At 38.5% G+C, this 13,708-nt stretch overlaps 1 protein-coding gene across 2 annotated transcripts in view; it reads right to left on the reverse strand.

Annotated features, from left to right (window-relative positions):
* Positions 1-559: 559 nt before the first annotated feature.
* Ncoa7 (nuclear receptor coactivator 7) overlaps positions 560-13,708 on the reverse strand; it is a 120,169-nt gene continuing 107,020 nt past the window's right edge. Inside the window, exons 10-15 of one of the 2 annotated variants that reach the window (XM_026381123.2) lie at positions 13,452-13,599; positions 7,193-7,318; positions 5,495-5,647; positions 2,046-2,141; positions 1,598-1,671; positions 560-1,208 (exon numbers count right to left, since the gene is read on the reverse strand). In XM_026381123.2, the coding sequence (XP_026236908.2) occupies positions 1,073-1,208; positions 1,598-1,671; positions 2,046-2,141; positions 5,495-5,647; positions 7,193-7,318; positions 13,452-13,599 (733 nt within the window). In that variant the 3' untranslated portion in view covers positions 560-1,072. Of the gene's footprint in view, positions 1,209-1,597; positions 1,672-2,045; positions 2,142-5,494; positions 5,648-7,192; positions 7,319-8,614; positions 8,699-13,451; positions 13,600-13,708 lie in introns of those variants that run through there. The other variant, XM_026381147.2, reaches the window with a different exon arrangement.

Consider the following 13,708-nt stretch of genomic DNA (forward strand, 5'->3'; position numbering starts at 1 on the left):
GGTATATTCTGCTTTACATGAATATGTTCGGGTAATTTAAAATGTACCTTTGTAATCATCAAATAGAAAGCTGGCCTAGGGTGGCACATGCCTGTAATCCCGGTGACTCATGAGGCTGAGGCATGGGGATAGCCAGTTCAAAGCCAACCTCAGCAACTTAGCGAGGCCCTAAGCAACTTGGCAAGACCCTGTCTCGAAATAAAAAACAAAAAAAAAAAGGGTTGGGGATGTGGCTCAGTGGTTAAGTGCCCCTGAGTTCAATCCCTGGTACCAAAAAAACAAAAAACAAAAAACAAACAAACAAAACCAACCAAACAAAAACAAAACAAAAAAACCTGACTATTTCTATAGTCAAATCAATAAACATTGGTAATGGGCTTTTAAAAATTTAGAAATATATATACTGCTTAAGACCTATCACCCTAAACAATCAGGGCAAAAAAAAAAAAATCAATATAAAATTATATAAATCAAACAGACTTGTTCCCAAAACATAGCACAATATGTATACATTTATTTATTTCAAGATTTGACATATTAAAAGAAAAAAAAACCTGCCAACATATTTTAGACAATACACTAGAAATAATAAATAAAACTGTTTTTTAAAAAAATCATATATTCCCTTTAAGTGCTGTGTCCTTTTAATTTTTCTAAATGAGACTAACCTTTTCCATGGCAAACAATAGCTGTACATTTTGCAATGAAAATTTATGCCGATAAATACACAAGGCATGGATATATTTCCACAGTATCTTTTTTTTCACAGTTACCAAAAATAAAAATTGCATTCAACTCATATAAACACTCCAATTCCTCACTGTATGGATTTGAAAGAAGTGGAAGAACAAAGTCTTTGAACAATCTGGACTTCAAATTTCTTTCTTCAGTGTCTGCCCTCCACACGTACCTTTCAGGATCTTTTTGCAAAGTGACCATGCTCTGAGATGATGGCAGAAAGAAAGCATTGTGGGATGAGGCAGCCTGGGCTGGGGCTTCATTTTCCAGCCAGCTTTAGGAGGGCTGATCCAACCCAGTCTTTTTAATGTTATATTTTAAGGCAGTCCAAATTTCACTCAAATGTCCACACTTCTAGGTCCTGCACAATGAAGTCTTCCTTTTTGGAAAGAATGTCATTATTGAAGGTGCTGCATGAGTTGCTTCGTCCATGGTATAAATCAGCATCTAGCCATAAACCAAATCTTCCCCTGAAAACAAGTTAAAGGAAAAAAAAAAAAGGAAATACACTTAGATCTTACGTGGCATATTTTCTGTTCTCCCTTGCCTCTTCTTTCCTTTATGCCACAGACAGTAAAAACTCTAAATTGCTTGCAAAATAAAGGCCCTCATTCCTTCATTTTGTTTAAATGACCTGTCTTTCCTAAAAGACATGGGGTAGTCATTTCTCAACTAGGTACATGAACAAATGATTTTTATCTTTGATTAATTAGGATAGTGTCATGTGTTAGTCCACTATCCTAATTAATTAAAGCACATGAACTAGCAAAAAATCTGCTGACACTGAGGTTTTGGTTAACTGGGTCAAAACAGACTCTCAGAGGTCAAGTGGTAAAACAATGACAAAGAAAAACCTTACCCTCCACCACCAAGTTCTAAAGAACTTATGTCTCCATTGATAAAATATGAGTTTTCTCCACTCCACTTAAAGACCTTGGGGTAGAAAACAAAACAGAGAACAGACATTTTAATCGGGAGAAATAGCAAAGACAGAATCTTAAATAGAACTATTATGTGGAAGGGAGCCACCCACCTCCCTTTGATGGAGAAGGCTCCTGATTGTCAGACCTGGCCCATACAGAAGGAGATCTCCAAAGTGTAACAAAGTAGGAAGGACCTTGCAGTTACATGCTGGTATAATCTGCATCCCCTCCCTGGTTCCCACACTCCCAAGGCCAGGGACCCTTAAGCAGTTTGTGTGCTACAGTCATAAAGTGCTGACCCAGGCTGAAGTGAGTTCATAAGTTCATAGGACAGTCCTTGCCACTCCCACTACTGAGGAATCAAACATTTCCCCCATCAGGTACCTTGAAATTAGGGCTAAATGTGTAGAGAAAAGTTTCGCCTGTGCCATAATAGTGGTCACTGAACTTGAAGGGATGAGTTGCATATGCTCCAAAAATCTGTCAAAAGAAAACAAATGTGTACTTTCAAACCTAAGCCTCCCATAGAAAGGCTTTCTGAAATATTTTTTTTTTTTTACAATCTTGTTTTAAGATGTAATTATACCTCTTCCAGCAAAGATTTTACTAAATTGGAGCTCTTGAGTAAAAAAGACAACCAAACAAAAGAATCCACCAAATGTCCCCATTTTTGATTGGAACCCAAGTGGCCAGGCTTCCTGGTATATGGAAGAGCCATCAGAGAAGTCAGAGAACTTGTTTGTTCAAGGCCCACAAGTTGCTTCAATCTTAAAAGACTGTCAAAGTCTACTACAGAGACAAATTTCCTTTACAACATATTGGGAACATTAAACAAATGATGATGTGTCTTGCACACAGAAATGCCTGCTTGGGAGAAAATGGTCACATCTCTCAAGTGTTTTATAAGTGGAATTATGGCCAGACATTCCCCAGCAGAAATAAATTCCCTTCCCCTTGATTTGTAAAAACAAGTAATTAATATGCTTATTGATATGCTTAATAAAACTACCACCTAAACATGATGATCAATATATCTTAATTTGAGATAACTTTTAATGAAAAAGTAACTTCATAATCCTATGGGCTTTAAAGGTGAAACTAGATGTGTTTAAATCAATGATTCTTCTGCTTTTTCATACTGGGAGGCTGGAAGGATAGGTAAGTTACATGAGGAACAGTACTTTCAGAATATGTATGGCCACAGCATCAGTACTTGCAGGGATGTGGGCTGGCAGTGGTGAGCATATCTATTTTAAAAATGTCTCTAGGTGATTCATGTATACCTTCTGTTTCAAATCTCTGTGTAGAAACATTGCTTTAATGAAGGTTATCTGAAAAATTTCTAAAAAATCTAAAAAAAATTTTTTAATGTGATCATAACCACAGTATGCTCTCTTCTTTACCAATTACACTTGAAATACTAAATATTGGGTAGAACAAAAGTCTAGAAACTTTCTAACCAATGTTATTCATACTTCCTATTACCAAATTTTTCTGTTAAGAACAAAGAAAAAAACATTAAAATTCTATTTCACTTTCTTCAGAGATCTTTCAGTAATAGTACTAAAAAAATAACATGAAGTATCTCTTTTTAAAGACATGGTGCTAAAATATGATAAGATGGGCAATAGCCATAAGTAGAAAATGGGTTCCTTTCAGACAAATCAACATTAAAAGATATCCTTACTCTCTGACCTCTGCAGGATTCTAAATAATTATATTCTTTCTTAACTCTAATTTTTTTTAGCCAACATGCGAATTCATTTAAGGACTTGGATATTATTATCCATTGGATAATACTAGGAAATTACTGTGATTGTTTTTTGTAATATCTATAGCACTGTGGCTATATAGGAAATGTCTATTGTCTTTTTTCCTGTTCATTTATTTAGGAAGAAACTCCATCAAACAAGTAAATAATGGTATGGATCTACATCATATAAAAATGTAACATTTTTAGCAATAATAGAATAAACTCATCTACAGAAATATATGAAGACAATAAAAAATGCTAAAATGAAGGTTAATATAACAAAACCTATAAATGTATATTTATTCTTTTTTTCTCAACTACAAAATGTAAATTAGTAATCATAGCAGTTTATTTTTGGGTTTGGATCTACTATATCAATGTATAACAAACAGCACTACAGTAAGTGGAGAGGTGTAACAGAGAACTAAAGGAGTAACATTTTTACACCTCAATAAAATTAGATTAGTAAAAATTAGGTGCCATGTTACTTGTCTGACGATTGTTTTCTTGTTTTCAACAGTGATTTGTGCTATAAATTACTCCACAGTCCAATTCAGTTACATTTAGGTGCCTTTGCAAGGGCAGTTTCTTCGGCCAGTCTATGGAGTTTATCCTGATTCTAAGAAGATTCTCCTTAGCTGTCTTTTTTCCAGGTTCTGTCTAGGAAACCAGACTGTCTAGTTCAGGTTGTTGCCTTCACAGGACTACCAGCTTCCTTTTCATTGTTTACCACCAAATTTTTCATTGTTTTCTAGAGTGGGACTTGAACTTCCCTATACTTATTTAAATAAGTTTCTTGGAGATAACTTCAGAGCTCTGTTTTATAGCCTGACTCTTCCCCTGTGAAAAATCTCCAAGTGACTGCTCTGGAGCTCAGACTAGACAATAGCCTGCTTTTCTCAGAGGAATAATCCTGCTTTATGAGCAAGGTGCTGGGCAGAGGCAGTAGGCTGTGGTCTTGGCTTGCCTCGCCTATGGTGCAACTTCTGCCCCATGAGCTGAAACAACAGGACCGGAAATCTCTAAATTCAGCCTGCCATGCCATCGAACAGCCCTGTGAGCAGCGGCTGGATGGAGGAAGAGAGCCTTCTCCCTGCCTTTAGGCCACACTTGCCTGGATTTAAGTCTCCGATACACAGATCTCAGATAGGGAATAAGAAGTGCTGGGAACCTACACTTAGAGGGGATACACCACGACTGGGAGAAGAGGGCGTCCTGTCTTTTTTGGCCATGTGTGCCTAGAGTAAGCTTCCAACAATCTGCACTGGGGATTATGGGGGCAGGAAGTAGGCTGTGTCCCAAGTGGCAAAACACCTGAATACCACACAGATCAAACTGAAATAAATGAAGATCAGGCTCGACTTGTCTTTCTTTTGAGACATAATAGACTGACCGGGTAGTAAATGAAGGAAGCCACATACTCCAAGTTGATTTGAGGGAAGAGCACACTGAAGAGTGGATGGGGGTGGTAATACTTAGATTTAACGAGTGCCTTCTAGAAAGGTCAGCTGTAACTGGTGACCATGCAATTAGGAATGGCACAGAGGATTCCCTGATGCTTCTTTAACAGTTGGGCCCCTGGGCATGACACACTGAGGCTTTGCCAAGCTCCCTTCACAGCCACAGCAGGCAAGTTTTGTGGGTGCTACTTCAGTTACTTGGAAAAAACTCTGGTGTGGCACTGGAACTTATTTCTGAAATTGTCCCCAAATCCAGACCTGACTTTTCTCAACTTTTCAGCTTTAGGTTATTGAATACCATTATATTTTCCTACTCCATGGTCAGCATAGGAAAAAAAAATTCCTTAGAATGTGACTATACTTAGAGATTATGTTCCATTTTCTTTTTAGAAATGATTCTGAAGTACATAGGGGTGCAATGACATCATGATTGGAATTTACTTCAAAATACCTCGGGAAAGAAAAAACAAAGATAAAAGAAAGAGAAGCAGCACACATGGCAAAGTCAGGCTAACTGTGAAATGTGGGTGAGGAGAACTCGTTGTACTCATCTCTCTTCTGTTGGGTAGATTTGAAAATTGACACTAAAAAGTGTTCTCTCTGAGAGAAGCAGGACTCACCTGATTATCCATATCTTTGATGACCAATAAGACTGGACTATCTAGTGATGCTGATTTCCGATAGAGAGTTTTCAAGCTGGTTCCATGCTCTATGGTACTGTAGGCCAGTCTCCATGGATACCCTTGCACCCTTGCTGGAAGGCGTCGGGCCAGCTGCCAGTACAAGAAGATGCAAACACACAATTCAACCACAAATCAGCAAATGACTTGCAAACCTGAGACATAAAATATATGCCTGTGGTTCAAACTCAAAGTTTTATATTTACTTATGCATTGCTTGGTCTGTGGTGGTAAATATTTGCCACCATAAACCAAGAGAGAGAATGGAAAAAAAAAATCATTGCTTTAAAGCATTTACTTTGGCAGGGAGGCTGTTCAGAGGATGCTTCTCCTCTCGGGGCCTGACTGTGGGTTCCTATGCTACTGAGGTATGCTGTTTAATAAGAGGTATATGTTCTGAGAAATGTGTTGTTAGGCAATTTTGTGGTGATGTGAGTATCATCAAGTGTACTTACACAAACTAAGATGCCTGCCATTCACTAGGTGATATAATCTTAGGGTACCATGTCACACCTGCAATTCGTCATTGACTGAAACTTTGTCATGTGATATGTGACAAACTTTCGAAGACACTGATCAAGGCAGGTAAGGAAGTATGAACTAGACACATACTCTTTTTTTTTTTTTAATATCACAATCTGACTTTTAACAAATAGTTCATACTTTTCCAATGGTTCTTTCTAAACTTTCACAGATTCAGAACAGCTCGCGACAATTATGGCTTCCCACAGATCTGATAGCAACAAAACACAGGTGCCTTATGTTAGATGTCAGAGGTTATCTGTCCACCTTGTACCTGCACCTTTCACCCACATCAATATTTAGCTTAAACTTAGCTGCCATAAATACCAATGATGTATATGTCTTCGAAAATATCATGAAAGGAAGTGATGACATGCTGTCTTCAGAATGTTTCAAATCAGTTCCAGACACTGTCAGCATGAACCCTACTTATATTTAGCTCCTTGGTAAATTGTCTTGATTTTCCTGGGCCTTCACTGGCTCATATGTAAACTGAGGAATTAAACTTGATGACTCTTTAAGTTCTGTGAAATTCAGGTTTCTAAGCTAACTGACAAAAGAAGTACAAGTGATTTCCTACCAAAGTTCAGATATAAACACATAATAACATCTCATAAAATACAATTACCAGATTTTTCAGAAAACAAAATCGCAAAGAAAATGACAGAAAAAGAAAAATTCTTTCTAGAGTCAGGTGTTTTCATAAAAGCAAGAAAGTATACTTGCTATATTAATTTTATTGAGCCCTATAAATAATAGCCATTAGAACTCTGCAATAATCACTGGGGATAAATTTGGATCCTTTTAAAATGCATTAGGACCTTGGTAGGACACTTATATTTCTTTATAAGATAAGAAGTAACTTTTCCTTTAGATATGAGAGAAGGGTATTCATGTCTGATCAGTTGCTTATACTCCCAGAAAGGCAGTGGAAAAGACTGTTACAATTTTTCAGAAGCAGAGAAGCTCAGGCTGGCCTTGGTTAGGACTTCACATTCCTCCCTTCAGCCCTGGCTCATCCCTCAGCCGGAGTGAAAAGAGCCAATGCAGTTAGAGTTGGGGAGTATCTCTGAAGGCCTAGCAGACCCTCATCCCAAGTCCCCAGGGAGGACCCACCTGCTCTATATGCATGTTCTCCAGCAGCGCACTTTGGGGCTGCAGGATTGGGAGCCCCTCCTCCTCTTCGTCCTCATAGTAGCTGCACGTGCTCTTCCTGCGCTTCGCCTCCTCAACGGTAATGATCTGAGGCAAAGAAAAAACAACCCAAGACAAAAATGACTTTTCCTCAACTGAGAACAAAGCTATCTTGGATATCTGACTGACTGAAAAGGGAGAGTTTTGGTGGCAGGACATAAGTTAAACAGGCATTTGGGGAAATGGTTAATTTTTTGATTCCAGATCAAATGCACAACTTAGTTCAGCTGAGGCACTTCATATGTATGAATTAAAATCACCCATTTTCCAGTTTTGCTATTGCTGCTGATTGCTCATTCCTTGCGTGAGAGCTGTTTATAACTCCACGAGCAATTTATACCCTTGAAAATGGTCGAAATTATTCTTCTTTAGCCTGCATCTAAATTTAAATTGTCAAGGAAATAATCAGAGATCACTCAGTGAGTAAGTCTTCTATAAATAGGGAGTTTGGAACAATAAGGACAGTTTTTAATCAAGGTTCTTGGTGTTTTCTCTCAAGGTTGTGCACATAGCAACTAAGCCAGATAGAAATAACAGCTACCAGGAACAGCAACAGGAGAAGCATGAAGCTTTGCTCTAAATTACAACCAGGTTACAAATATTACATACAGTTCAGAAATGGCCAAAGTATTTTTCCCTTCTAAACTGAAAAACATTATATTGTATACAACACTTATTGTATAATTATAGTCATCTTTATAAACTACTGTAGTCCTTCTTGCTTTAAAATAGATTTTTTTTGTCCCTTTTAAATTCTGGATAAAACACTAAATTCTTTTAAAATTAAATTATATCAGACAGCTAATTCATCCAAATGCCTAATTACAAGTATTAATGACTTTTGTATTATAGAGAAAAAGCATTTAAATGTCATCTAGTGAAAGTTGTTAGATAATGCATTACTCAATACTCAGTTTCCAAACCACACAGTGACATATACAAAGTAACCACGGCCATCTGGGCCAGATTTCTGGTAGGGAAATTAGCTTATAAATTTTACCATCTTCTGGAAGAGAATTTAGGTAGAGAGAACACTTCCAAAGAAGCACAACCAGCATTTTAAATGTATTAAATAAAGCAGCATGTTTTTGGTGAAACTTATACTTATCATAGCTAAAAAATAAGGCTGTAGAATGAAAAAAAAAATCCTCAAATATGGATTTCTGATTCACAGTGAAAGAGGCAACCACAGTATATCCATATTCACAACAAAAAAATTGACCAGCTCTGGTTGAAATGCTAGCATAATCCTCTCTCCTTAGAACGAATGTGAAAACATACTGGAGTGGCAGATCAGTGAGAATTCAGCACCTTATTATCCCTCAAGGACACACTCCAACCTACCTTCACAAAAGGCTCCTGGTCAGGTTTGGCACAATAGAAAATCTGAATGTCCAAGGGCAATCGTGGGTCTCTCATTGTGACCGTTGAGAGAAGTGTAGCCCGTCTAACAAGGAACAGGTTTTTGCTCTCTGCTTCCACACCAGACACTGGCAGGCACGCTGAGCTACAACTGTTTTTCAGTATCTAGCTTCCTGATTAAGTTTCTGTTTCCCTTAGGAGGAGGTTCAACATTTCTACAGGAACACGCCCAAATTAGGATTTACAGAGAACAGACTTCCTGCCAGGCAGAGCGTGAGACTGTAAAATGACACTTTCACCTTTGAAATGGTGGTTTCCTAACAGTGCAATAAAACCCTATTGTTTGAGGGTGGGTTTTTTTTTTTTTTTTCTTCCTTCATCTTGTCCTTTTTTGCTTAATTGTCCTCTGGCTAACTTTGCTTTTCTCACCCTGACTTTTTTCAGAGTTTTCTTTCTGCCCCTTCTTTTAGGTTCAACCTCTGATTTTAAATGGTACATCTGTTCCCGGGCATCAGTTTTAATCTCAAAGGAAGGCCAAAAGGGAGCCTTCAATTGAGGTCGGTTTATTACAGTTAGAACAATTTTGATCCCAAGTCATGTTCATGGGGTATGAGGGATTTAAAAGAATGGGAGAACATCTGGTTTATATGAGGCTGTGAAAGAGGTCAAATTAAATTCAGATTTACAAAACTACTGGCAAAGTAATATTTATCTTTCTATATTTAAGAATTAGTCTTCATGAACAAAAACCATAATGAGTCCTCCTCTAAAGATCAGATAGCAAGGACTTGGAAAGAAATGTAGATCACCCCTGGTTCAATTTTCAGTGACACTGAAGCCAGAATTAGATAGGCAGTCAGTATAGGTAAATCAAATCAGGTCAGAGGAGGCCAATTTGGGGGAGTCCCAGAAGTTGGAAACTGCCCCCTGAGGGCTTGAAATGCCTTCAGAGCCCTTCCTTCCTCTACCCTATCAAGATAACCTGCTCCAACCTGTTGCAAGGTAACCTGTCCCAGGAATTGTCCCCCCCCCCCCCACAGAGAGCTATCAAGTTGTTAACTAATGTGTCCTGGCCTGCTCCATCCTGCCCTTTCCCCTTCAGTCCACCTGGTTCCCACCTTTTGGCCATCCCACTGAGCATTTCCTAGGCCTAGTCACACATGCAGGAAGGAGAAAGATAAGGGGAAGAGGGCAGGAGAACAAAGGAAGCCTAAGGTATTAAAAGGCAGAATACCTCACTTCTTGGGATACCAGGATACAAGCTATAGCCCCCTTCTCCCTCCCAGGAGAAGTCAATGTCACCCTTTTTAAAATAAATCCTGCTTTATATGCTTGCTTTGGAGTGCTTCTCTAATGTTCAAGCTTCAACAGGTGAGGGAGCAGAACTGGTCACTGATAACCAGTGCTATCAACCCTGCCAGATCTTAGTGGCCTTTCACTCTTGTGGACTACTATGGGGATCAGGGTGCCATTGCACGGCCATCCTGGGGCCGGTTATAAAATGGAGTCTGGCAGGTCAATACACAGTCCCAGGTCAGCTAGAACTGATCCTCGAGGTAGGAGTCTAAACACAAACTGGGGCAGAATCACTCAGATTCGTTGTCAACATGACAGCACTTTCTTCAGTCCCTGGCACTTTATGACAGCTGACATTTGTGAAGTGCTTTCTGTGTGACATTCACCATAACAGGTGCTTTGCCAGGCATAGGGACACAGCGCAGTCCATAGGCTCTGGTGAATGAGGAGATAGTTGAGAGACAACTGTAAATTAATGAATAAATAAATCCACATGATACGTATGCTAAAAGCTATAGAACCTCAAAGGAAGTGGGGGGTCACTTGGGTGTTCTGAGATGCCTTAGTTCACAAAGGAGATGGTACTTTGGTTTGTGAGTAGACGGGGAGATGTGCCAGGTGGAGGGTACAGCGAGAATACGGAGATGGCTTCTAGGTTCACTGTGGCTGGAGACTAGAGAGCAAGGGAAGCAGAGATAAAGGAGGTGGATGAGGTCTGGTGAAAGAGCAAGAGCAGAAAAAATGAAGAACCTTGAAGCCATGAAGGGCCTAGCACTGATCCTATAGGTTAGCATTTCTAAAACTAAGCTATTCTTCGAAACCATCTAGGAAGGGTCTAGGATTTAATAAAAAAAAAAAAAAAAAAAAAATTCCCAGGTGTTATTCTCATGATCTGCCAGGTGGGTAACAATTGCTCTATGCAATGGGGAATTAATTACTGAAAGCTTTAAGCATGGCAATATATGAGCATGCTTGTGTATTTATTTATTTTTTGGGTACCAGGGATTGAACACAGGGGTGCTAAATCACTGAGCCACATCACCAACCCTTTTTATTTTAATATCTTTGGTAGGTGTAGATAGACAGCATGCCTTTATTTTATTTGTTCATTTTTATATGATGCTGAGAATCAAACCCAGTGCCTGACACATGCTAGGCAGGTACTCTGCCACTGAGCCACAGTCCCAGCCCCACTCAGCCCTTTTTATTTTGAGACAGGGTCTCCCTAAATTGCTTAGGGCCTTGCTAAATTGCTGAGTCTGGCATTGAACTTGCTATCCTCCTGCCTTGGCCTCCCAAGCCACTGGGATTACAGGCATGTATCACTGTGCCTGGCTGTGCTTTGTATTTAAATAAGAAGTTAAATAGGTAGCAGGCATATAAAAATGTGCATACACACACACACACACACACATATATATATATATATATATATATATATATATATGACCTTTCAGAACAAAAAAAGACCTTTCAATATGATGAAGAAAACAACAGAAATCATTAAATACTGCTGGGAAAATGGCTATTAAGAATATCATTTAAAAAAAAAGAATATCATTTACCATACATTTAAACTCTTCACCTCAATCTACAGTTAATTTTTAAATTATATATATATATATACACATATATATAGTGATATGAAATAATAATAAATAAATTAAATATTATTTATTTATTATTATTTCATATCACAATAAGGATAAACATTCATGCTTGATAACAAGTATAATAACATCCTAAAGGGGTTTTGCTTTCTATTGCAGTCCTTCAGATACTTTGCCACTGAGTTATAGTCCCAGCTCGAATTTAAATTCTTAATCATAAAGAGTTCAAACAGTGTGATGGAACTGTTAAGACTCCTTTAGGAAAAAGGGAGAATAAGAGGACATCACAAAAAAAATGGCTAATATACATTCAAATTCATTCTATCCTTAGTAATCAAGAAAATAAATATTAAATTATATCATTTCCAAAGTAGCAAAAATTTTCAGAAAGAATAATAGCAATAATAGCAAAAGCACAGTGAGGAATTTATCTTTACTTTGTTGGCAAGTTAAGCTAGTATTATATTAAAAATCAGGAGTGTGGGGCTGGAGATGTGGCTCAGCGGTAGCGCGCTCGCCTGGCATGCGTGCGGCCCGGGTTCGATCCTCAGCACCACATACCAACAAAGATGTTGTGTCTGCCGAGAACTAAAAAATAAATATTAAAAATTCTCTCTCTCTCTCTCTCTCTCTCCTCTCTCACTCTCTCTTAAAAAAAAATCAGGAGTGTTAAAAAATTAGTGCCCTTATACCTTCTAATTCTAGGCAACTAAGGAATAAAAACATTTGCAGATCATCATATCCTTATGAAGTTTGAACCAACATAAGTTTTCAAGTGGGGAATTGTTAAATAAACTATAACAGAGTTCCAAAATACTATGTAACCCTTAAAATTGAAGCTCTTAAAAGTCTTTACTACTACAATTCTTACAATGTCAGGTGAGAAAATCCAGACACTTAATAGTACATAAAGCACAATTCATCTTGCAAAAACAAACAAACAAACAACAACAACAACAAAACATGACTCATTCCCTGCCACATCTAGAAAAAAGGCGAAAGCAAAATAGGAAAAAAAAGGCAAAGGAAACATATAAAAGTGCCTAGTGTTGTTAGATATTATTTTAAATTTTTCTACAGTATATTTTCCAAAAGTTCTAATCTTCCTCCAACAAGCAGGCCTTGCTTTATAGAATGGAGAGATAAAGCTTGTTTTGAGATCTTGAGTATAGGGGGATGGACTGATGGGCAGATTGGGACTGTAGGGTTGTTCCAAGTTCAAGGGAAGGTGCAGAAATCCAGACTAGAGTCAGGGGAACCTGCCTAGGGAGTGGTGATGGAGGGGAACAGAGGTCCCACACCACCTAAGGTAAGAATCAACAAGATTCCAACTAGAGGTGATTAGACTAGGTACGACGATGAAGGAGATAATGTGGTATATTTAGACTTCAGACTCTGGCATTGCTAACTAAAATGGAAATACATGAGAGGAAACAAGTTTTAGAGAAGAATGACTTTTACTTTGGACGTCCTGAGAATCAATACCTGTTAGCTTCTAGGGAAGCCAGGATTCTCCTTCTCCACCCATAAAGGTGGAAGAAGACTGTAACAATGGATTGGTTCCAGGTAATGCCAGTGGGTAGAACTTGAATCTGCATTGGGCAGGGGAATCCTGGCCAGTATTATTTTCCTCATAGTAATTTTGGACTTTTGTCTTCCACGTGGAAAGAAAGTAGAGATAAGTAGCTGGACTAATCCGGTTCCTTCTTTCTAGCTATCTTTTCTTTTCCACTGTCACAAGCATTGGAGAGGGTGATGGGACCTTGGAAAAGGCCTAACTATTGCTTACTTCTCCAGATTGCAGGAGCTCTACCTTCTTGCTAGCCAGTAATTAGAATCCCAATGGAAGGCCATTTTGACTGTGTCCTGCATTTTAGGGACCACGATAGCCTAGTCCCTTCCCACGTGCTCACCTCCCAGCTCTTGGTTGTTGGCTCACTGAAGAAGTTGTCGATCATATTCAGTTCTTCCTTTTCCACCACCACAAAGCCTTGCTCTTTGGCATCTTTCCCATAGACATCAGGAGACCACTGAACAAAGAATGTGTACAAATGATCCACCCTGTAAAACATGTTTGTGATACAGGTTAACACCAAGTCCTCTTTTCTAGCGGGTACTAGTAGGGACTTGGGTAAATGAAACCATCATTTATCTGCTAGGCAATTCTGTT

Source organism: Urocitellus parryii, chromosome 8, assembly GCF_045843805.1.
Source record: "Urocitellus parryii isolate mUroPar1 chromosome 8, mUroPar1.hap1, whole genome shotgun sequence".
In the NCBI taxonomy this organism is placed as follows: domain Eukaryota; kingdom Metazoa; phylum Chordata; class Mammalia; order Rodentia; family Sciuridae; genus Urocitellus; species Urocitellus parryii.